We start from the raw sequence: 24,554 nt of genomic DNA on the forward strand, positions 1-24,554 counted from the left end.
TAAATGGAATAAACTTTTAATCATACAGAGAAAATAATTTTTGAGAATCAGGACAGGATCTTCCACTGTGTTCTCTTACAATGTAGATGTCTTGGCGACCACTGTCCCCAGAGGAATGAAAATCCACCTTTAAAAACAGAACCTTTTATACAGTTTATACAGCACAAATCACAAATCACTTTAGAAACAAAAATGTGTTATCCTAAATTAAAAAAAAAAAAAGGAAGCGAGAAGAGAGAGAGGAACGGAGTATTTTAATGCTATCAGTTTCTATTCAGGCTTGATACAACATAAAGAAGATGTAAACATTTAAAATAAATAATAAAATAAATGTCAATTTCTTCTCCCCCTCCCTTTCCCATAACCCTCTCAAAATTTGATCCAGCCCCTCCTGAACATGTCGTCAAGCATTGGATAAATTAAACCCCTTGGTTGATGTATGGCCAAAACACTAGAAGCATAAGAAGATGCCAGATTCATAGTGGGATGACTAGGTTTCCTTTTAAAAAGCTATAGGACACAGGCACGCCTGGAAATGTATACACACATGCGCACACACACAGCCCAACCTGTCAATAAATAGTGAGATGCTGGCTTTTTTTTATGAATGCCAAAACAACTCAACAAGCAGAAGGTAGCAAAGACTCCTTAAGTTTTTTAAAGAATATTCACACATCACATATTCTATTGGTCCCCAAATTCTGTAAGGACTTGGGTTACCCCTCTGACCATCTGAGGAGTGCACGGGAGCACATGGTGGGGTAGAAGGAGAAGTATGGAGTGGAAGAATATTGTAGGGGATAAGTCCTTGAGAACAAACATCAGACTGAAGGCAATCTTACCTTGGATCTTGAAGACAGACCTTCTCACCTCTAAGCGTTTCTGTTTATCCATTACTTAGGGGCCTTTTATAAAGAGATGTCCTCATCCCTTAGTCTCATCCTAAGGAGGATCTATATAAAAGCGCCTAACACAGTGCCTGGCACATAGTAGGTGTATTCTTTTCCTTCCTAAAGGGGGCACAAAGATGTCTGATCAGGAAAGGAAATCGACCTGAAAGTTAAATGGCGAGATTGCATTTGCACTGTTGGTCCATCAAGGAAAAGAGAAAAAAAGTCCCAGTGCTCCAGACAATTCAACCACACTTGGAATCAAGGGAGAGGAGAGGGAGATTCCTTTCCCCAAAGCCTGAGAAAGAGAAGCAGCAGCCCCAGACGGCTTTTGACTTTGAGATGCTTGTGTGACACACCTGGCCCCCAACACAGGCAGAATGATGTTTGACTCTGAAAACCTCCCCAGTGAATTCTCTGCTTGGAGCCGGCTCCAGCAATTTCCTAAGCCTCAGCTGGGATCTCCTCTCCTTCCTGTGCCAGCAGCTTCCCCCATTCAACTGGCCAGGGAGAGGACTATTCGCAGAAAGACCGGCCAGGAGGCCAAGAAGACGGTGTGTTTTACACGAGCTGATCAGAGCGCCCGCCCTGTGCCGTCCCAGAGCTGCCTGCAGCCCAATCGGAGTCCACACCTCCGAGCTGCCTCGCGAGTGGAGCCACGAGAAGCACAGAAGTTCCTAAGCCAAACAGAAAGGCAGCCCCAATGCAGCTGTTCCCATAGCTGGAGCCATGGAGGTGTCTGGTGATTCTGGAGCAAGGGTGTGTGTGTGTATGAGAGAGAGAACTTGGAGGGCAAGCCATAAGGAAGTAAAACTCAGGATATGCTCACGACTTAGGTGTGAATATTCAGTCTTCCCCAAATCAAATCACCTCTGACTTTGGGGAAGCTGAACGACCTCCTATGACAAAGCCTGGGGGTCTTCACAGGGAACGTAGCTCAGAGTCCTCTTACAGTCCTGTGTGTTGGCTGGACGTTTGCCTTCTGCTGGTCCCAACACCAACACAGCTTGAAATCTGAACTGAAGCCAAGTTGTGCCTCAGGAATTTGTCCAGCCTGGCCACAAATCAGGCTGTGACCTGCACGGGGATCTTTGCTGCACAAAGTGGGGTATAAGGGGGCTTTTAGAAATAAAAGACAAGAAAGCAGCTTCATTTAAGAAATATCTATATGCACAAAAAAGAAAATAGCTCCTACTTGGCTACAAATACCACTTGAGATGATTACCCCTGTGAGAGCTGAGTGCACCCCAGTTTTCTTTGCCCATCTCCTGCTACTCCTGGCTCACTCTGCTGCTGGGATTCATCTCAAGCCAGAAACCCAACTGCCCAATCTTCTTAGAAGGGTCCCTCCCAGAGCCCCTGGGAAACCGGGAGAGGGGCATCACAGCCAAGGGATGCAGGAAATAACATTTTTAAAGTATTTTAAACAAAATCCTTTTTCTTTGAAACCCTCCTTTCTGCATCACTTGTACAGGTCACTTCCAGTCCCACTGGCCCATGTACTTTAAGCATACAGCTGTTCCACTCTGTGTGTCTAGTGCACGAAAACAGGTCATGTTCATGAAATAACATGCGAGGGAACAGCTGTGTGAATGTGTCACTGCTTTCTCCACGGGGGATCTTAATTGATCTTTCAAACGAGGATACTGTGACCTCTAGAGCTGAATCCCCAGCAGCAGAGTCTTTGCAGAGCACAAGCCCCGCAGAGGCTGGTTCTGGCCAGGAGCTACTCCCTGGATTCCTGTCAAGGCCCTGCCGGACAAGAAACTCAGCAGGAGCCATACCCTGGGGAGAAAAGGCTCAGAGGGGTGGGCATCAGGGACCCTGCTGAGCTGTGCTCCTGCTGGAGGTCAGGGGGACCCTTCCCCAACCCCGTGAAAGGGGGCAGCTCTCCTGCAGTGGGAAGCAAAACATCCTATCTCCAATTCCAGCAGCCAGAAAGATTCAACAGACAACCAGGAATGGCGCATGAGCCACAAGCCACAGCGACAGCTCAGGCCAGCTGCTCACAGCTTGCTTGCTGCCTGGGCCAGAAGAGCGCACTGGGGTGGGGACAGGGGAGTGTAAAAGAGAAAGCACTTGATCCAGCAGGTGGCAGATGACCACAGAGGGCAGGAAAGGCCCAGTGCCCTGCGGGGAGGTGAGCAGCCAGGACAGGCTGAGCGGGTACTGGGGCAGCAGCTGCTGCAGACGCCTCTCCAGTGACGGCCTCCCGCCTCCCTCCCCTGCCTCTCCATCCTCGGCAAATGCTTCTTTGAGGCTTGGGGAGGGGCTGCCTGGCAGCATCTGGGGAAGGTCCAGGCCCACGTTCATTAAATCTCTGTGGGTGGCGTCACCCTGAGAGCCAGGGTGGGGGAAAGGCGGAGCCCGGCAGGGACTTGGAGTATAATGTGTGGCTCCTAGGGAGGGATGCCTCCCTGGTCCGGAGAGAAGGGTCCAGGGGCAGAATGGCAAGGCAGTAATTACAGGAGATGCCCTACTCAAGACACCAGGTGAAGGGAAGCTGGCTAGGACACCCATGTGGCTTTGTTGGCATGATTCCTGGCCTGGTAATTAGGCGTTTGGCAAACCCAACCTGTGCCCCACTGTCTCACTCACACCCTGTCTTCTGGCCAAGCCGTTCCTCCAGAAGCCGTCTCCGAAGGTGGGCAGGAAGGGTCCTCTGAGCCTCCCAGTGATGGCAGCATCTCCTTGAGAGCTCAGGGAGCCCCGCTGGGAGTTCTGGAGATGATGACTGGGAGGCGTCAGGGTAGGGAAGGCTCTGTATTGCACTTTGTCCCCTTCTGGACAAGTCAGCCCCAGCAGAAGAGTCACCTGCTGCCCCATCTCCAGAAATGAAGAGCTTTAATATTCAGACCACCCAGATGAAATGTCATGGCAAATTTGATAAAAACCAAGAGGGAGTGAAACTGACACTGGGGGAGGGAAGGGTCAAGTCGAGGGAAGGTAAAACCAAAAGGCACTGAGCATGCGTGGTGGGGCAGGGAAGGACACCATCACTCCAGAGACAGTATGGTAACAAAGGGACAGGAATGGTCCAGGCCAGCTTCAGGCTCTTCAGAAGCCAGAGAGATGTCCAAGTCTACGAAACCGAGTTCTCCAAGGCTTTTCAAGAAATGGGATTTGCTTGCAAGATGAATGAGGGAGGAGGTCCCATGGCTTCTAAGAGATCAACCCAAGTCTTCCAATACTCACTGCTAAGTCCCACCTGGGTCCCCCAGAGCCAGGAAGCTCCCTGGCAGGTCCCCCTCTTGCCCTCACGGCCCTGGAGCGCTTGAAGGTGCTGGTCCCTGGGAAGGAGGAGCGAGGAGGACCCCCTCCGGAGCTGGGGAGGGAGGTGCACTGGGTTACAGAGCCAGCAGAGTGGGGGAGTTCAAGGAGTCTGATGATTGGTCCCCGCTGCTACTGCTTCTGCGGTGAGCCTTGGAGCAGGATTCGGAGGGAGATGCGGGCGACTCCTGCTCCAGGACGCTAGGATAGGTGAAGACGAGGTTCGAGGTGCCCGGAGTGACAGCAGGTGTGGAGGTCACCACGATGGGGGTGTGCAAGGGCTCCTCGCCGTAGAAGCCCCCAGCAATGCTGATGGGCTTGATGACAGAGCGCTGGGCCTTGTCCAGCCCCGCCGACGAGGACGAGGGGCTGTCCTCTTCCAGGGGCTCCTGTTTCACCACTACAGCGCCCACCGAGCCACCCCCACTGCGCATGGGCTGTAGCCCAGGGGCTGGGGGCGATCGGCGCTCCTCGGGGCTAATCTTGCACACTGGGCCGTGAGCCACCAACATGAACTCCAGCTTCTCCTTCTCCTTCTGCAGCTCAGCAATCTCCTTCTGCAGGCCTGACTTCTCCTCCTCCAGCTCCTCTGTCTCCTGCCACGGAAAGAGAGGGATGTGAGGGACAGCAACCTGCCAGGGACCAATCTAGGCAGGAAAGAGAAAACCAGTAATGTTCTCAGACACTGTGAGAGCAGAGGCTCACACACCTAACCACAGACCCCGCTGGTCTGAGTCTCTCAGTCACCTGGAGGCTCAAGATTCCTTTCATTTCCAAAGAAGGAAAGTCAGCTTGGAGAGGGGGTAAGACAACAACTGCAGCTGCCATAACCCAGCACCTACTTTGTGCAGGGCACGGTGTTAAGCATTTCAGAGATGATCTCATTCAATCTTCCAGGAGTTTTTTGGAAGCAGATGTTATCATCGCCCCATTTTGCAGATGAGGAAACTGAGGTTCAGAGGGGTTCTGTTAATTTTCCAAAGTCACCGAGCTAGCAGGTGGGGTAGCCCAGATTTGATTCCCAATGTATCTGACTCCAGGGTCTATGTTCTATGGCCTTGGTGCCAGGACTGCCCCCTCGGTACCCCTGAGGGGTGAGTACTGCAGAGATCTGCATGGAGAAGGGGGCACGGAACACAGCTCTACCCACCTCTCTCCTTCTCTTACTCCCCAACCCCATGCCAGCCCACCTGTGGATGGATAAACGCTAAGCCCTAGGCTGCTAGAGAGTGGAGACTTTGTCATGCACACTCCTGTATCCCTAGCACCTAGAACAGTGCCTGGCTTCTCAGAAGTGCTCAGCAAATCCCTGTGGGATTATCACAGCCTCTCCTCCTCCCTTTTTTCACTCCAATTTCTTTTTTTTTTTTTTTTTTTTTGAGACAGAGTCTCGCTCTGTCTTACCCAGGCTGGAGTGCAGTGGCATGATCTTGGCTCACTGCAGCCTCTGCCTCCCGGGTTCAAGCTATTCTCCAGTCTCAGCCTCCTGAGTAGCTGAGACTACAGGCACCTGCCACCACACCCGGCTAATTTTGTATTTTTCATAGAGATGGGGTTTCACCACATCGACCAGGCTGGTCTTGAACTTCTGACCTCAGGTGATCCACCCGCCTCAGCCTCCCAAAGTGCTGGGATTACAGGCATGAGCCACGGCGCCTGGCCTTTTGCTCCAATTTCTTAAGCACATATTTCAGGACTCCCAGAACCCTCAGAGAACATTTGGTTCAGCCACCACGCTTGACACAGAAGTAACGTGACAGCCCGAGAGGGCGTGTGAGGATGCCAGGGTCACCCCGCGAGGACCTCAGCCCCCTTCTTTCATCCCCAGCCAGAGAAGCAGAAGCGAGCAAGTGCACGTGGAGGAGCCGCTGTGGGAGGGGAAGAGGTGTGTGTCACCAGCCTCCTCCCCACGTTTTCCCTAACATGGATTCCTGTTCATCAGTGAGGACATACGGGCAAGGGCTTCGTTCAGCAGAGGACAGCATATTCCGGAGTGAAAAACAGTTTCCGTCTGTCTCAAGGGTCTGACGAACGTCATGAGCTTCTGAGAGGCTTCCTGTGGAGGATGTGGCTCAGGGGCCTGGGTGGCTGGGTCAGAGGGCGGGGGAGGTGGGGGAGGCAGGGGAGTAGGGTGTGAGGCCTCTGGGAGGAGGGAAGGAAAGTAGAGGAGCCTCAGGGGGCAGGGCTATTCTGAGGCGGGTGGTGAGGAGCGCCACATGGGGCACAGCTCCTTGAAGTGCCAATCAGAGAAAGGTTAGTGGTGGGAGGGCCCGCTGAGGAAGCGGATTGTGGATCTGCCTCACCTGGGAATGAAGAATTCCCACTCATCCTCCCCGGCTCTAACACCTCCGAGGGACATTACTACGGGCATCACAGAATTCACGCAATTCAATTCATTCAACACCCCAGAGTGAGGGCTGCAGGACAGAGAAAGACAAGCCTAAGCGGGTGGATAGTACCTGGAAACATTAACTCAAGTGAGGGGATGGGCCAGGCACGGTGGCTCACGCCTGTAATCCCAGCACTCTGGGAGGCCAAGGCAGGCCTCCCGAGGTCAGGAGTTCGAGACCAGCCTAGCCAACATGGTGAAACCCTGTCTCTACTAAAAATACAAAAATTAGCCGGGCATGGTGGCAGGCACCTGTAATCCCCGCTAGTTGGGAGGCTGAGGCAGGAGAATGGCTTGAACCCAAGAGGCAGAGGTTGCAGTGAGCTGAGATCGTTCCACTGCACTCCAGCCTGGGCGACAAGAGCAAAACTCCATCTCAAAAAAATTATAATAACAAAAAAGTGTGAGGGGATGTTTTCCAAAGCCCCATCCTGGGCAGTCACTGTGAGGACCACTGACAGAGTCTCTCTCATCTCCTCACTCTGAAAGCATTCCACTGGGGAGAGTCAACCCTGGCTCGGGGCTTCCTCCACACAGCACATGGCCCCTCCTGCAGGGCCAGGCTCTGAAGGGAGTTACGTGACGTTGGTCAGGTCAAGCTTAACAGAGGGAAGGGCAGGGCTGCGGGTCCCCAGGTCTGGGCAATTAGGCGGCACGGGAGAGTGACTCACAAGAGCAGCATGCGGTACCATGGCCACAGCTCTGAGTTCATGATAGAGGTGGGGAACCCGCCTGCCCATAAAGGAAATGAGAAAACCCCAAGGAAATACAACCCGGCTGCCACGTGACCTATCTCCATCAAGACTTCTCCCTGGCCCAACCCAGAAGGCCAGGCTGGGCCACTCCTGATGGCGGCAGGCATGGGAGTGGCTGGAACCTTGGGAAGCAGCCCTGGATGGGGCAGGTCTGGACCTGCCCTGGCTCCCACCCTCCATCATCCCTCACCCAGGAGCCCCCACAGTTCTGTGAGCAGAGAACACTCAGGTGCTGCGTAAAAACCGTGGCTAGCACCCCCACAGAAGGTTGTTCATTTCTTCCCTCTGGGCCCTGGCTGGTGCTAAACGCCACCTCCCTCTCTCTCTCTCTTTTCAATCAACACAATGCTGACCCATGTGTCCAAAGGAAGGAAAGCTCTATCTCCACTGACTCATCTGTAGGGCACTTGTGGGTAAGGAGACAGCTGTGGGAGAGAGGATCAGGACCCCCGGGGCTCTCACTCCAGCCCACCCAGAGGTGCTCCCACCCTACGCAGAGTTCCTCACCGCCTGCAGCTTCTCTGTCAGCTCCCGGCGTCGGTTCCGGCACTTGGCTGCAGCCAGCTTGTTCCTCTCCCGCCGGATGCGACGCTTCTCCTCCTCTTCAGGAGACAGCTAGAGGCCAAAGCCAAGGATCATGATTAGAACAGAGACAATGGTTCACAGTACTTTTTTAAAACTGTATTTTAAGTAAGGCAAGAAGCCCTTCTGGAAATGGAGAAAGGAGGAGGAAGGGCAAGAGGAGCATGGCTGGACTCAGAGGCCCCAGAACATGTGGATCCCTGATGTCTGGCTGCCTGGGAGGGCTCTTTTGAGCTGAATCTGCCCCAGAAGGTGATGTCCAAGTTTAAAGTCCATGTTTAAACAGGACAGCAATGGGTCAGAGATTCACTGGCCCAGGCATGATGGCAGCACCTATCACATCAGCCCTGATTCAGTGCTCAGGCCAGAGAGAAGGAGCTGGGAATGCTTCTCCAAGAGTCCCCTCCTGCCAGCCAGGTGTGGCCCCACCCACTTAAGCAGCTTCTTCCAAACCCTGGCTAATTACTCCTCCCATCACTCTGCCTGCTCTGCAAGCCTCATTATCCCCATTTTGTTAAGTAGCTGGGCCTGGAGTCCCCACACAGGTTAAGAACCACCCAGGGGGGAATGTTATGTTGCTGATGGGAGGGCCAAGAGTGCCACTCCACTCCCGATTTCCTCTGCCAATCCCAGGGTGCCAGCTGCTCACGGTTCAACCCCAGGTACTCCCCCACATGCCTGGTACAGTGCTAAGTTGGACAGGACATGCAAAAGGAAGAGGAGCCCCCAGCAGGTAAAATCCTGCTGCCCACCATATCTGTCCACTCAACAAGTGAGTACCTGGTTCCATGTGCAAGATGAAGTTCTAGGGGCTTGGGATTTATCTGCGAACCAAACAAAGGAAGATTCCCCTGCAAAGAGCTTAGGATCTAGCTTCTTCCAGTGACACAGTTAGGAATCTGTCACTCATACCAGAAAGCATGAACTCTGCTCTACTGAGCAGGGCAAATGCTCTGGTTCCACAGAGCCCTGCAGAGCTGTGACCCCAATGCCTCTCTCAGGCAGAGGTGACACAAGGAGACGGCTGTGGGCCAAAGCAGAAAGCAACACAAAGGGAAAGCCCACCCATTCAGTTATCAAACATTGACTGCACACCTACTAAGTGCCTGGTGCTACACTAGGAGCTTAGAAGATCTCAAGGGGAATAAGACCTGGGTCAGCTCTCACAGGACACCTGGGGGCAAAATCAAAGCTACTTTTGGAGGAGCAGGGAGAAGCTACCCCAAGGAGGGATACTGCCTGGATTTCAGGTCACCCCGTGAAGGAAAGAGCCACTGTCCTGGTTGGGTCCAAGTCAGAGTCCCACAATGCTCCCTTTAGCCCTGGAGGTCTGTTGCTGTGATGTTTTGAACAGCAAAGAGAGGACAATTATCACAGCACCAGAGAGGACAATCCCATGCCTGTCACACAGAGGGGAGTCCACAGCCCGGCTGAGGTCATGAGGCCATTTGGCCAAGGCCCTGGATACTTCCTGCTCCTAAACCTGTCTTGTCTTGAGCCCAGCAGAATTGCCAAGAAAGCCTTATGGCCCTGCTGCAGGCCTGGGTTTAGGGCTCACCACTGAAAGGGCCACCGGGGCTCCCCTTAAGGCCCAGGAAGCCCCCTAGATCCCTCGCTAATGAGGGGCAGAAAAGAAGGAGGCTGGCCTTGACCCAGTTCAAGCCCTCCTTCCCCCTTGGCTGCTTCTGGACAACTTTTGGCCTCCTGACTGACCTAAAAGTCTCTCCCGTGACTGGTGAGGTGTGGGGCAACTTGTGGGAGCTGTCGACATAGGAAGTGTTCAGGGGCGGTGAGATCAACATGGTTCCAGCTTGAGTGTGTCAGCAGCACCATGTACCCACCCACAAGCCACACACACCCTCCCCTCCCCACCTCCTCAGAGTCGCCGCCACAGGGCACAGAGGGAACCTCCCAAGAGGAGGCCTAAGAGGCACCAGGCCGGCTCCGGAGGCAGGCTCCTCCCTAGCAGGGAGGCTGGGGGAGGCTGGGGACGGCCGGAGTAAGCTTCAGAGCAAAGCCCTGAGGGCTGGGAACCTGAACAGCCAAAGTTCTAGGCTGCCACTGCCCAGGCTTCCTTAAAGCTGCTGGGAGATGTGTGAATTCCCAACTGATGTGGGATGAAATGCTCCTTGTTCTCTCCCTCCCTCTCAAAAAAGGAAGGAAACTCTCCAGACAGATTGTATGAGGCACGCCTAGGTGGTGTGGTGGGAAAACCACAGGGCCAAAGGTCAGGAGAAGTGGGTTCCAGTGCTGGCTCTGCTACTAATTCACTGTGAGACTCTAACAGGGCCCTTCACCTTTCTGGGTCTCCATTTCCTTGTCTATAAAATGGGTATAAAGGGAGAATGAGAAAAGATGGTCTCCAAAGTCCCTCTGGATACAAATTTCTAAATTTGGTGTGAGGTAGGCCCAGAAGAGAATGGAGAGCGTGGTCGGGCGTGGTGGCTCACGCCTGTAATCCCAACACTTTGAGAAGCTGAGGCGGGCGGATCACCTGAGGTCAGGAGTTCGAGACCAGCCTAGCCAACATGGCAAAATTCCATCTCTACTAAAAGTACAAAAAAAATTAGCCAGGCATGGTGGTGCATGCCTGTAATCCCAGCTACTCAGGAGGCTGAGGCAGGAGAATTGCTTGAACTGGGGAGGTGGAGGAGGTTGTAGTGAGCCGAGATCGTGCCACTGCACTCTAGCCTGAGCGATAGAGCAGGACTCCATCTCAAAAAGAAAAAAAAAAAAAAAAAAAAAAGAGAGAATGGAGAGCATTCAGCACATCCTCAGGCTTTGTGGTCCTGCTAGCCCCAGAGAGTACCTGGCAAGCCTGGCTCTCACTCAGGATCACTTATATCCCAGAAGAGTCCAGCTCATCAGTGAGTATAAGGCTTTGCACCTTGGATTCCATGAAGGAAGCCTATTTATAAAGGTCCTTACAAGCATGGCTACTGCAATATTTACAACTGCAATTATAGAAAGCAACTGTGAGGAGGATACTGGCCACTTGCTCCAGCAGCAGAGGCCCAACATGCAGCTGTGAATCCATTACAGTGTCTAGCAGACACACCTCCCCAAGTGGCTCTGCACCGTGGTTCTGCCATTAACAGAACAAACCAACAAGTAGTGGATACAAGACCCAGCTTTGTCCTCGCAGGAGCAGAGCTCCTGAGAAAGCTTCCAGTTTCTTGGTGTGGTGATCCCTGTAATTCCAAGTATCCTGGGGTCTGGATCTACCCTGATCCACCGGGAACCATGTTTGAAAGGTCCGTATATTGGAACATTGTGGCCCTGGGGATCACAGGGTGAAGATGGACAGTGGTTGAAATGAAGAAGGGTTCCAAGGCTGTCACTGGAATAGTTTCCCAGGATAACAATTCATTTGAAAAAGGGATTCCACTGCTAAAGTATTTTTCCCTTCCCTGGGCTCAGGGTGGCATAGCCTTGGAGAAAGAATACTGCATAGGGGGTCCAGGGAACTGGGATCTAGCCCAGACTTCCCCACTCACTGGCCGAGTGGCCACACACAGGTATGTCTGGCCCTTGCTTGTATCATCTGACATGGGGGAGAGATGGGGCTCTCTGAGGCTTTATCCCATTCTTTCTGGAATTATGCATGATTCTGATTTCCCTTTCCAAGACCAGGGAACTTGGCACTGCCCTGGCTTACTGCTGATCCAGGCAATGAGCCTCTTGAGTACTAGGTAGGTGCTGCCTAAATAGCAGAGCCCCCCTTCCCCATTTTCTGGCTTCCCTCCCCAGCCAGGTTAATTCTTTCTCAAAGCTGAGCCCCTTGAAGAGAAAAGGGCTGATGTCTGGCCTCCCCTGCCTCATCCTCCTGTCCATGCCACTGAACAGACTCCTAAGGCCCCAGAGTTACTGCACCTCTGGAACATGCATTCCAGGCCCTTGAAATGGGCTCCTGCTCCAAGTTGGAGGCCTAGAACACTGAGGAGGAATGGGAAGTCGTGGGCAGTACCGACCCAGAGCTTGACCCCGTAGGTCTGCTGGGTGCCTGGCCTGCACTAGACCCTGGGAGACAGCTAAGGGATAATCCTAAAAAGCTCACAGCCAGGGTTCATTGGCTGCTTGTCCCATGGCCCTTTTGCCAAGGATCAGAGAAGGATCCTGCTGTGGGCAGGTCGTAATGGTCCTTCCCATCTGTAGCCAAGTCCTGGCTTGCAGGGACCATGATCCCCATTTTGTGGCTGAGGAAAGTGAGACTCAGAGATTCTACGGGACATAAGCGAGATGACAGAGCCAGCCTGAGTCTTGGCTCTCCAGCTCGGCCTCCAGTAAGGGGGATGACGTGCTCTTCAACCCCTAGCTCCCTTGTCTCCCCTGCTCTCAGAACATTAACCCTCCCAGTCTGGAGAAACCCGTTCTGTGTTTCTGGGGCTCTGAAAGCCACTGACGTGGCTCCTTCCCACTGGTCTGAGCTGTACCTGCTCATCTCTCCTCCTGCGGCCCACGGTGGTGCCAATGGTCTTGATCACGCCAGGTCTTGGGAGGGCCATGTGTCCAGGGACAGAGGCCAGGCCCGGCAGGGGGCTGTAGGGGTGCGAGCGAGGGTACGGGTTGGACATGGAGGTGATCACTGTGGGCTGCACCATCCACTGCAGGTCCTGGCTGGTCGTGATGGCGTTGATGGTGGGGATGAATGCACTGCCTGAGCCAGGCATATCTACCCGGAATTTCTGAAATGAGGAAAAAAAATACAAATGAGCCAATAAATACTAAGCTGAACAGGATAGTTAATAATAATTGAACAGAGCTGAGGCAAAAACCAGCACAGAGCAGGGTCAGTGTTTGAAGGGCAAGGTCAGGACCCCAGGTGGGCCTAGACAAGTCCTGTGCATCCAGGAATCAAGGGGGGAATCTTAATTATGCCTGGGGCTTCACGTCGGATCTGCTCCCTGACTGGGGTCCTGAGAACTCCATCCCCAGGTGGCTCAGTGAGGATACTGTCCTATTCCAAATGACTTCCAAGATAGACGTGGTCCCCAGCACTCACACTCGGCAGGCCCTCTTGGCAGCTCTCCAGGATACACATCTGCAGGATGTGGCACCTGGGTTTTTAAGCCTCTGAGTCGCCTGCCAACTGTTTCTCAGGGTACCAGCTCAGGACACCTTGAAGGGATTTGCACACCAGTAGCCTTGGACCAACAAAGATCACCAAGGGAGCATACTGTGTCTGCCTTTGTCACTTTCCAAAGAGGTTCAGGACAGAGCTATGACTCCATCAGGGCACAGCCAGGTCCGTGAAAAGATGTCCTCTAACCCATGAGACTAACAAGTAGCGGCATTTGCAGCCAGACATCCCTTGCTGTCCTTGTCCCTCCTCCCTTCCCATCATCAGCATCTTGCTTGGGGCAGACTGGCTGAGTGTGTCTCTCTACCCAGCTACATAGGCATTGATCTATGTTCACAGATGTTTCTGTGGGAAACTCTGGTGCTGCTAGTGCAGTTTTCTCCCTGCTTCTTAATTTATGCCCAGACCACGTTGCAGAGCTCTCTGGAACATGCTGCAGGAAGCATTCTATTTAAAATATAAGATGATGACAGAGTATAGAAACTAAAATGGGCTGTGCTCCTTAGCAGCTGGTCTTGACCTTTCTCCAAGGCAGCTACTGGAAACTGCAAGAAGCGGGAAGGAGAGAAGAGCCCCCTACTTCCAGCTCTTCAGAGGCAAGTCCCCCTAATGGAACCCAGGTGAACCTTCATCTTCAGATGACTCCCGTGTCCACATAAAGCTTCTCCAAGTAGTTTCTTCCCCACTTAAAAACTGGGTGAGATGATGACAATAGCTAACAACACTTCCTGGGCACTTACTAAATGTCAGACACCATGTCTTACCTAGATTATCTCACTAATTCTCCCTCTGAGTGAAGAACGACCATTAGCTCCATTTTAGGGACAGAAATTTAGGCTTAGTGAGATTAAGTAACTTATCCAAGGCCACATTGCTAATAAGCAGCGGGGTCAGGATTCAAACCCAGTCCAGCCTGACAAAGAGGCCAGAGCCCCTGAACACAGTGGTATACAAGCTCCTTTTCCATTGCTTCTTTCTTCCTCAAAATCCAGCCCTAAGTGCTGGTTATCCACCCCCACTGCCCTCAGACAGAGTGTCAGGTCATCCCCTGTAGACCTCCCCTCTCACAAAGAAGGTACCACAGGTCTGTCTGGCCCCGAATGGAACCCCACTATCATTAGCATGGATGCTGTAGAACCCTCCCTATGCTGGTCCAATCAGACCAACTAGGATAGAAGCATTCGCAGCAATGGAAGCTGGCACCACCATTGTCTTTGCCTTGTCACAACATCAGGGTTCCTGCTGTGTAAATAACACATAGAGTACCTCACTACAGCTGACAGAGCTGGGGACCCCTTCTTGCTCAATTCCCTGCTATCTGCCTGACCCTAGTCTGCATGGTGGAACGGCTGCCTCATCTCCCAGGCCACCTCGGGGGCCCAGGCCAAGGGCTTCAGTGAAGAGAGCTGCCCAGCACAATGGATTCTGGGATTCTGGAGGAAAGTTACCCAGTGCAATGGATTCTGGGGTTTGGGAGGAGAGCTGCCTAAAGCAATTGGTTCTAGGATTCTGGAGGAAAGTTACCCATTGCAATGCATTCTGGGATTTGGGAGGGGAGCCACCTAGAGCAATGGGTTCTGGGATTCTGGAGGAAAGTTACCCAGCACAATGCATTCTGGGATTCGGGAGGAGAGCTGCACAGAGCAATGGGTTCTGGGATTCTGGAGGAAAGTTACCCAGTACAATGCATTCTGAGATTCAAGAGGAGAGTTGCACAGAACAATGGTTTCTGGGATTCTGGAGGAAAGTTACCCAGTGCAATGCATTCTGAGATTCAGGAGGAGAGCTGCCTAGAGCAATGGGTTCTGGGATACTGGAGGAAAGTTACCCAGCGCAATGCATTCTGGGATTCGAGAGGACAGCTGCCTAGAGCAATGGGTTCCAGGATTCTGGAGAAAAGTTACCCAGTACAATGGATTCTGGGATCCCGTGAAGACAGCTGCCCAGGGTGATAGATTCTGAGTTGCATTTCTGAAGGCAAAGAAAAGTGGGCTTTTTATCAGGCGCTGACTGAAAAGCAGCAGGTGTGTGCATATGAAGGAGGGAAGAGTGCAGTGAACAGGAAAGCATCCAAGTGGGAAATGATCTTCAAGGAGGAAAAATGGCCAATTGGGGCTGGGCTGTGAGTAGGCAGAGTCGTGAGAACAGCAGGCATGGCTGAGTGTGTGTAGAAGCACCAAGTCCCAGACAGCTATTTTTTTCCTGAGCTGCTGGATGGGAGGGGCGGGGAGTCAACACTGCACTCGGGGTCAGGAGGCATGGGGTTGAGGCCTGGCTTAGCCACTGAGTGCCTTGCCCTGGGCTCAAGGACTCAATTCCATGGATGTAAAGGGGAATACTCATCAAACTCACTGCACTGTCATGAGGATTAAATGAGTAGCTACTTGTAATCACAGGCTATAAAAGCACGCCAGTGGTTCTCAACCCTGGCTACACATTAGAATATTCCAAGGAGCTTGTAAAAAACACACTAATGTCAGAGCCTCGCCATTAGACCTCTAAAATAATTGGTTTGGGGCAGGGCTCTGATAAGCTTTTTTTTTTTTTAACCCCCAAGGAGAGTCTGTTGTGCAGCCAGGGTTGAGAAACATTACTCCAAACCAATGGAAGGTCACCATCACCACCACCATCATCATTAGATGTGCCTGTGTACTCTGCACAGGAGGCTCCGGGGAGAAGTGCCAGCTTCCCACTCCTGGGAAGCACCCAACTTTTAAATTCCATTTCTCTCCCCAAGCCAGGTTCTGGGTTTGAAATGCACCTGAGGCATTCAGCACAATGGTTTGATATGACCCCCTCCTCCATGGGGAAGCTGTCAGCTTTCCTTTTAGGAAAGCACCTAAGAAAGTCACTCCTCATTCCAACAAATAAAAGTGCTCCCATTTTAGGCTTGGGGAACCCAGCAGAAAATCTGAAGCAAAGCTGAGGGACAAAGACCCCTTCAGAATAAGTGGATGCCTATTAGCCCCTCTGAGGCCCTCTAGTCCACCCGCTCTGGAGGGCAGGTCCGTGGTGTGTGCTCCCCGGTATACATCGGCCAGATTCCTCGCAGCAATAGCTTGGTCTAGACAAAACAAGACAGCAATAAAAACCAGCCAGGAGGTAATGACTGCCTCTGAAACGCATGTACACCTTGTTTCAGACAGGAGGCAAAGCCATCTGGATAATACACTGGCTCTAAACTGCAAGGAAAACAATGTCCCATCCCCAGAGGGGCCCGGGGCTCTGATAAAGAAGGCTTTTGTCTCCAAGAGGAGCTTCTCTGGGAGACACACAAAAGTTTCAATTAGATCTGGCAGATGGGTCTTGTCTCAACTCCCAGCATGTTATTCAGAAACGTGTTATTCAGACACTGGGGTAGGAGAGAAGAGGTGAAGTTAGGAGTTTGTGGTCCCAGAAGTTAGCCTAGCATTCTTCTATGCCAATAGACCCGAGAATCAGCCACATGTCACACTGGAGATAAATCGTGGTTCTCTATGGACGAGTTAACACTAAACACAAACCAAGATAGAGCTGCTCAGCTGGGGGCTGCAGGGCAGTTTCAAACCTGCTGCATGCATGCCAGGAGTGTGCTGGGAGTGATGGGATCGGGAGAGGTAACCCAAAACCTCACTCGGCTGCCTGGGGCTCTGTAGCCAACATGTCCTCCTCAAGGACACTTTGAAGATGCTGGATGCCTATGTAGCATTCCAGCCTGGCAAAGCCTCCAAATATTTCACTGTGTCACCCTGTCAACTGCGGGGTGGGCAAAAATGCCTATAAAAGGATATAGTGGTCCCCATCCACCTCCTAGAGCAGAGTTTAGCAAACTTTTGCTGTGAAGGGTCAGACAGCAAATATTTTAGGCTTGGTGGGCTATACGGTCTTGGCTGCACCTCAATTCTGCCACTGCAGTGCGAAAGCAGCCCTAGATAACATGTAAACAAATAGGCATGACTGTGCCACTGTATTTTATTTAGAAAAATACTCAGGACATAGTTTGCCAACCCCTGTCCCAGAGGTTCATTCTCATCTCCCATGCTCAGGTTGGAGGGAAACGAATACAGAGGAAATAAGAAGGCAAAAAGTCAGAACTGAGATGTTCCTCCAACCCAGGTAGCCGAGGAGACGGGCTCTCACTTATCAGCTTGAACCTCCAGACCCTGAGCCGACGTTCAAACCCTTACAAGCCTTGTGGTCTTTGGGCATGGAAACTCCCATCACCCTGCTGTACCCTGTTGCTAGGGTGCCACCGGGCTGCTTAGGAAGGATGCGTGTGCTCCTTCCACTGCCAATGAGAAAGACGGCCGAAAACACGGACCCTCTAGGGCCACCAAACCTCAGCAGGTCAGAGAAGTTCCCTCCACAACAGTTGCTGATTTGGGAAAACTGCCTCCTGAGACTCTATACTGGAGCCTTGGCTTCAGCTATAAACCCATGGCTTTTTGCTGACAGGTATTGGAACTAGGGTTTGGGCCCCTACAGGCCCGGATGGGGCCGAGGGCTTATCCCAGAGACTCGTGAGTGGGCAGAACTGGTATGTGAGATGGAAGTCAGGGTTGGGGTTCTTGGCCCAGCCCCTTGGCCAGGCGATTCTCCATCAGATAGATTTTTGTCTGGGTTATCAAGCATTCAAGCCATGAAGCCCTGTGGACTCTGCAACCTGCCTTGCCAGGCAAGCAGGTATGATTGAGTGTATCTAGGAAGGGACTGGGTTCTTTCCCTTTACGAACCCTTTCTTTAGATTCCCAGGATGGAAAAGGGACAATTCCAACATCCTAGAAGATTGGCTCCCAAGAAGAGAAAAGGATAAGGGCACAATCTGTCTCATACCTCCCATCACATCCCCACTGAGGTCCAGTTTAACGCAAATACTCTGTATTTTTACTGAACCTGGGATGTTCCCCAAAGCCTTCCATAAGGTATTTAACCATTCTTCACAGGTTCTGCGTTGAACATCACTTTGACCTCTGACCTTTCATTCCTCTCTGAAGAAATACCACTATGTCACAATGGAAACTGTTGCTAATAAGTTGTGATTTCCCAAAGCGTTACAGTTTATAAACGCTGTCTTAGGTGACTCGCCTCCCTTCAGCCTCCACGCTTTCCTGGGTTCCCTTGAAAGACTTACTCTATCCTCCTCCACCTGGCTGCCTGCCAGGGGGAAGAGAAGCAGGGAAGGAAAGAAACAGAAAGAGAAGGCCTTAGCCCTCGTCCAGGCTCCCCAGCTGCTTCCCTGCCAGGGCCCTTTTGGCCAGAAGCGCCACTCCAAAGCACTGGGGAATTCACTCCACTAGTCTGTGGGCCCCTTTGGAGCCCCCACAGCTCCCCGGCAGCTCTGTACTCCATGGGAATGACACGTCCTCTCATCCTCCATTAAAGCCACCAGAAGGTGAGCCTAGGAAAGTCTCACTGCCACGGGACAGGGCCGAGAGACCAGGTGGGCCAGGAGAAATCTTATACCTTCCCTCTCTGGCCCAGGGAGTGGAGAAGGGATAGAATTACCAGATGGGGTTTGGAACAGATATATTTGCCTCAATCAGGGCAGCTGCTGTCATTTTGAAATACTGTGGCCACCAAACGACACCACATACAACATAGATGAGACATATCCACAAAGTAATGATGCTATTTTTTTCTTTGTTTCAACAAATAGACCAGAACGTTCGTCTCCTTAATTCTCACAACCAGTATCTTTATTCCTATCTAACAAATGAGAAAAAAAATCCAAGTTATTGACGGCAAAGGTGCCTGCTTTGGTGTCCTTTGTCGTGGGCATGCTCTCCCAGGTAGACTCTAGAGGCCTGCAGGACACAGGGTCACACCCTACACTTTGGCCTCAGCCTGATCATCCAGACTTGTATGTCAGACTCGGCTCCAAAGAGGCTTTTGGTAATTTCCAAATATCAAATTCACCCTTCAAAGGACAAAGATTTGTTAGTAGGGAGGATTTTCAAAAGAATATGCTGAAAGCAACTGCAAAAGAGGGGGTACTGCAAAACCTTTCTGAGTCTGAGCATAGCCGCAGCATTCAGATAAGCATTTAGTCTCCTCAAGGAAAAAACAAGGAAGGGGATGACAGTGATAAGGATGAATAAGTTCTGCTGTGTTTGTATTAAGATAGAGAAGAAAAAAACAAGTCTCCCAATTTTACCCTCACCTTGAATAATAAGACAGGCAGAAGCAGAAATAGGTAGTGGAAATGCACTCAGCGTTTTGGATAGGAAAATTCAAATGCCTTTCAGACAATACATGACTGCTATTTCACCCCATTCCCTTTGATGAAAAAGTGAAGCTGACTTCCACCATCAAGAATCAGCGGAACAGACAAATTCTTGGGATAACATTTTGTTTGATCCTAATCTACAACATCTGTAACATCAAGGGGAAAAAAAAAAGCACCCAGACCCTTAATCTATGCCTCCCACATTCCCACCAACTGAACAAGCCCCCTCCTAATATAAGCACATAGGAAAACATGCCTTGGGAATTTGAACAAACTGTGAAGGCAACCTAATGAATAGACAGACATCAAAATAGGAAAAGAAAAAAGCACTCCTTTTTTTATATTTTTTTATTATACTTTAAGTTCTAGGGTACTTGTGCACAACGAAAAAGCACTCCTTTTTTAACCAGGTTTTATTTAGAAGAAAACAAAAAAGAAACTCAAAGTCAAGCAGTTCCTAGTTAACCACGGTTAAATATGTGGCATTTATTTGTCCCTCATTAAAAAGAAAAAGCATCCTAAGAATTCCAAACTCACCAATTTAACACTCTCTGGGACTGGAAAAATACATTCCCAAGATAGTTTTCCTAAAAATTTCCCGTAGAGGGCAGTAGAGAGGTATGATTGAGGCTAGCTTGGGAATCACAGTCATTTCTGGTAAAAGTTCTTTGATGTGAGGAATGTCCCAGTCTGGTACAGTTGGCAAAAGTTCACTCTGGGGAATTTTGTGTGTGTGTGTGTGTGTGTGTGTGTGTGTGTGTGTGTGTTTGTGTGTGTGTGTGTGTGTGTGTGTGTGTGTCTTGGGAAGGGGTGGTTGAGGAAGAAGAGTGCTAGTCTGGTATTCCTTAACTCCAAAAAGGAAATACTGCCCTTGATTTATTTTCACAAGTTATCTGAGAAACAAATAGCAGCCTTGGAAAAGTTCTAGGTCTTGTTTTTGTTTTGTTTTTTCATTAAAAGGGGGCCCAGCTGATGAAAACAAGTTATGAAATGACCTATGTTTGTGTAACTGGCTGGATTGCGTAATGCTCAGGCCCTGAAACCGTAATAGTCAAGCAGCCAGGCAGGGCATATATCTGGGAGATGTTTTCCTAGGAAAGTTAGGAGAGAAAAAACAACAGCAAAAAGAAAAATCTAAGAAGGGGAGGTGTGTGCAACGGTTACTGACAAAACAAAATCACCAATGACCAACCTTTGAGATTAAAACTATAACTGGAACAGGAAATATTTTTCATGCCTCAAGTTCCTGCCATATATAAGAACAGAGGCTGTAACAAAGACTAGTCTGCTCCCCCCACCCCCAAAGTCACTGGAGCTCATGGCCATGTATTAAGATCCAGCTTCATGAAGCTAGAGAGGACGGGAAAGCTCTGGGTTGAAGAACTGGCAACAAACTAATCAGGAATATTGGACCCCCAAAAGAGAGAGCTGAAAAAAATAAAATTCACTTCCCCAAAGAAAAAACCAGAGAACTGTCTCATATGGATCGGTCCACTGAGATGCCATAAAAGAGAAAGGCCCATCCACTAACTGCCAGGAAAGTCTTCCAGTACAGGAAGCTGAGAGAAATAAAGGGATTACAGGTTTTATCTGGTATGTAGTAAAGTTACCTTGAGCCCAAGATCGGGCAAGGTCATAGCATAGACTTGTGGAGGAACAAAAGCCTCTGAGGTCAGTCCTTAGGACCACAGAACAATTTTGTTCACAGTTGGAGCAATGACAGAAAAATCCACCAGTTCCTCCTCGTCCCCCACCCAACCACCACCACACCAAGGAGCGGACAGGCCAAGAAACTTGTCTCAAGTGGCATTACCTTGCCAATCCCTCCGGTTTGAAAGGCGCCTCACACACTGCCGGGCCGAATGGGCAGGCGTCTATGCGAAACCCCGTGCACTGGTTATTGCTAATTGCAAAACACTCATGTGTTACAGCATGCTAGGAATTAGCCAACAGCTGCTTTTTGCTTCGGTAATGAGGCCCTATTACACTCTGCTGGACTGAGTTCTCTTCCTTCTTCCTAGCACTGGTTTCCTGTCTGATTTTCTTCCAAAACCGGGAATTGCCTCCGCTCACATCCTGGGCTCAAAGCCCTAGTGACACAGATTATTCAGTTGGGGCACTGATGTCCGGTCTGACTTCCCTCCAGGCCCCAGGGTCTATGCTAAACCAGGCAGTGAGATTGTAATACTCCAATGATCACATTGGGGAATCACATTGTGATCCAAAGACACATTAGGGAAAAGAACAGAGAAGAAATCAAAAGATCCCTTCCTGATTTCAGGGAGGAGGAGACAGACAGGCGTTTGGGGTTCGTTGAACGGGAGACGGAGGGAGTGGGTACAGACTTCAACCTATTCCCTCATGATGTTTACATTCAACACAAACCACTAGCGGGGCTGGGAAGCAAACATAATCAACAACTTTTCGGATATTAAACTCATCACCTTGGTGCTCATTACGAAGGGTGCATTGACTGCACCCTCAATGAACAGACTAGGCTGTCTCTACTGTGGGTGCTTATAGGAGCACCATGGGAGGCAGAGGGAAGGCAGAAAAGCCATTTTGGGGACTCACCAGGTATAGGGAATCACTTTGGGACAAGGGACCCCCCATCAGATCCAAAAGAGAGCCACGTTCCAAAATTCTTTCCAGCTGAGTCCACCCCTCCCTGGAAGCCCACCCCAGCCCCTTCTAGAGGCCAAGGCCACCGCCTTATGGAGCATCCCTTGCTGCAGCCAACTATGCTAGACTCCACAGATGCTGACCACGGTGGGCTTCATGTTGTATTGGGCCTGCGTTAACCCAGCTCTCTCTCGAGACAGAGCGGGTGGGGGAGCTGCAGCAGAGGGCAGGCACGCCATCAGCACCCCCCCCCCAACAGCACCTTCCTGGTATTTATAAACACAAAGATCACACGCACAATCCCTCCAGTGCAAACCAGTCCGGCTGCTTTAGAAACAAGTTGTTTTCTGCTTCCAGAACCACCCAGGAGCCTGCGTGATGTCTCTTCCCCCACCCGACCCCCTCTTCTCTCTGCCGGTCTCCTTGCTCCAGGTACCCCCAGACCCTCAAGGTGCTCCTTCGTTCCTGGGGGGCAGTGCAGCCTCCTGTCCGTGATCCTTACAGAAGACGGGTCGGCGGGGGGGGGGGGCAGGCAGGCAGGCAGGGGGCACACAGGCGGCATGAGCCAACCAAGGCTGGCTTCTTCCTTCCTGACCTTCGCACCTGATTCCCACAGCGGCAGCCCTCGCCCTCGCTCCAGATTACTTGAAGGAGTCCAACCATGTTTCTGGGTCCCCAACCCCTTTCAGAAAGGAGCTAAGACTGATGGAGAACGGGGAGGAGAGAAAGAGGGCTTTCCTGAAGGAATAGGGTCCCAGGATGTCGAGAGGTGCCAGTGGGTGCAAAGATTTTCTTGTCTGTCCACCACCCAGAGAGAAGACGCGGGGCAGGGGTGGGGGGGGGGCAGACACGGGGGAGGGGGAGTAGTTCTTGGAAGGAGGTAACAGGCTCCTGGTAGGGGGCCTACAATTCCAGGAGTTTATCTGGGTAAAATATAATGTGAGAGGAAAAGGGCATGTTGTCTCTTCAAGCCCACTCCCCAATCCCCTAGTTTAAAAGGGGGTGGGGGGGAAGGGGAGGACGAAAATCCAGAACTTACAACGGTGGCCCGTAGGTATTTTCTCGCCAAGAAAAAGAAAAGAAAGCAAAAGAGGCAGTGGCGGCGAGAAGAGGGCAGGGGTCCGCCCGCGCCGCCAGGTGCACCGGGGCCCGCACCTACCTGCTGGCCGCCGCCGCCGCTGGAGTAGGACTCGGCGTGCGCAGGAGAGCCGCTGCTGCCCCGGGACGAGGTGTCAAAGTTCCCGGGATAATCCTGGTACATGATCCGCGGTGGGGGCCGGAGAGGAAACAGGGTGTTTTTCTTCCCCCGCCCTCGCCGCGGCCGCGCACCGGCTGCTGCGCGCTCGTTCGTCCGCCGGCCGCGCCGCGGGCTCTGGGCTTCGCTCCTGGGTTTCTCCCCCACCGCGGCGGGCGAGGACAGGGAGGCGGCGACACCTCAGGAACAGCGTCCCCCGAGCGTCCCTTACAGCACTTCTTTCCGGCTCTGCGAGCGCCGCGGGACCAGTTGTCCACCCGATCCCTCCCTCTAAAAAGTCGGCGCGTCTCTCGGTCCCTCCCCTGCGCGCGCCCTCCCGCCCCCGCGCGCAGCCGGAGCTCAGCGGGGACCCACGGCCCAATCAAAAATTGGAAATTAAAAAAAAGATTAGGAGCCCAGCGAGCCTGGCCTGCCAGCCCCGGGGACCCCCGATTTCAGACAGGGCCAAAAAGGCGGAAAGAAAAGCTGTCCGCTGGGAGAACTTCTGTTTTTTCCTTTTAGAAAAGGAGCCGGAGAATAAACTTCCCGTGGCCGACTCGCCGCCGGAGTTTCGGGGCGGTTCGGATACTTGACTAGGAGAAGGCGGCGTGCGCCCGTCCCGCGGCCCCGAGCGCGCCAGGGGGGACAGCGGCTTGTGGGGCTCAAGTAGAGCTGGCGCTGAGAGGGACGCGGCCCCGCTCCCCGCTCCGGCGCCCAGACCTGCACCCCTTCCCCGGAGCCCGCTCCCGGACGGGCCCGCCTCGCCCGGCCGCGCCTCTCCCTCTCTCTCTCTCTCTCTCCCTCTTTCTGTCCCCGCCGAGCGCCGCTCGTTCGCTCGCTCGCTGGTTCGCTCGGAGCCCTAGCGCTCTGCCCGAGATGAGTCACTACAATGGCACGAGTTCAACTCACACTCTTTATTCTCCAGCCCTGTACCATGTGGATTCACTCACGTCAACCCCAGACTCCACCTTGCAGGGAGGAGCGCACGAGGAGGCGGGGGGAGGAGGCCGCGGAGGAGGAAGAGGCGCGGGAGGGGAGGAGGCGGGCGCAGCTCTCCCCTCCCAGCCCCGGCTCCCGGCCGCGCTGACGCCAACCGCGCACCCCGCGCGAGGAAGCCAGGCGGTGGCCCGGGCGGGAGCGGGCGGCACGCACGGTTCGGGGGCGCCGAGGCAGCCCCGGCCCTCCCCAGTCCCCCGCTCACCCCCCGGGCCCAGCGCCCTTGGTCTGTTCCATTGGCGCACGTTGCCAAAGATGGTCATTTGCGTTAGAGGACGCGAGTGCGGGTTTCCTCGCTTTCGGGTGACGTGGAGGGAGAGGGATTCCCTCGCCCGCTCCCGAGTGCGCTGCGGCCTCTCCCCCGCCCTGGGAAGGGGCTCGGGGCGGGGCCCCGAGAGCGGCCGCGCGGGTCTCAGCTCCGGATTTTAGAAAATAATCACAGCCCTGACGGCGAGACGGGCGGTTCGGTGCGGCGCCACCGGGAGGCCGGGAGCCGGGCGCGCAGAGCCGCTCGCAGGGAGGGCGCGGCTG

At 52.4% G+C, this 24,554-nt stretch overlaps 1 protein-coding gene across 2 annotated transcripts; it reads right to left on the bottom strand.

Moving 5' to 3' along the window:
• FOSL2 (FOS like 2, AP-1 transcription factor subunit) lies at positions 1-24,554 on the bottom strand. 2 transcript variants are annotated; one of them, XM_034952868.4, is made up of 4 exons: positions 22,953-24,554; positions 12,320-12,571; positions 7,812-7,919; positions 1-4,756 (listed from the first exon to the last, which is right to left on the bottom strand). In XM_034952868.4, the coding sequence occupies exons 1-4, from the start codon at positions 23,052-23,054 to the stop codon at positions 4,238-4,240; spliced, it is 981 nt and encodes a 326-aa protein (XP_034808759.1). In that variant the 5' UTR covers positions 23,055-24,554; the 3' UTR covers positions 1-4,237. The 2 variants fall into 2 exon arrangements, with proteins under 2 accessions (XP_034808759.1, XP_034808758.1); XM_034952867.3 differs by having other exon boundaries at positions 1-4,807; positions 22,953-23,916.

The sequence above is a fragment of the Pan paniscus genome, chromosome 12 (genome assembly GCF_029289425.2).
Source record: "Pan paniscus chromosome 12, NHGRI_mPanPan1-v2.0_pri, whole genome shotgun sequence".
Lineage (NCBI taxonomy): Eukaryota > Metazoa > Chordata > Mammalia > Primates > Hominidae > Pan > Pan paniscus.

Excerpts from the sequence above, each read along its gene's own strand:
- FOSL2 (XM_034952867.3), bottom strand. The coding sequence starts at position 23,054 with ATGTACCAGGATTATCCCGGGAACTTTGACACCTCGTCCCGGGGCAGC. Across the intron at positions 7,920-12,319 it reads GCAGGAGGAGAGATGAGCAG|CTGTCTCCTGAAGAGGAGGA; the intron begins GTACAGCTCAGA and ends TTTGGCCTCTAG. Across the intron at positions 4,808-7,811 it reads TGACAGAGAAGCTGCAGGCG|ATTGGTCCCTGGCAGGTTGC; the intron begins GTGAGGAACTCT and ends TTTCCTGCCTAG.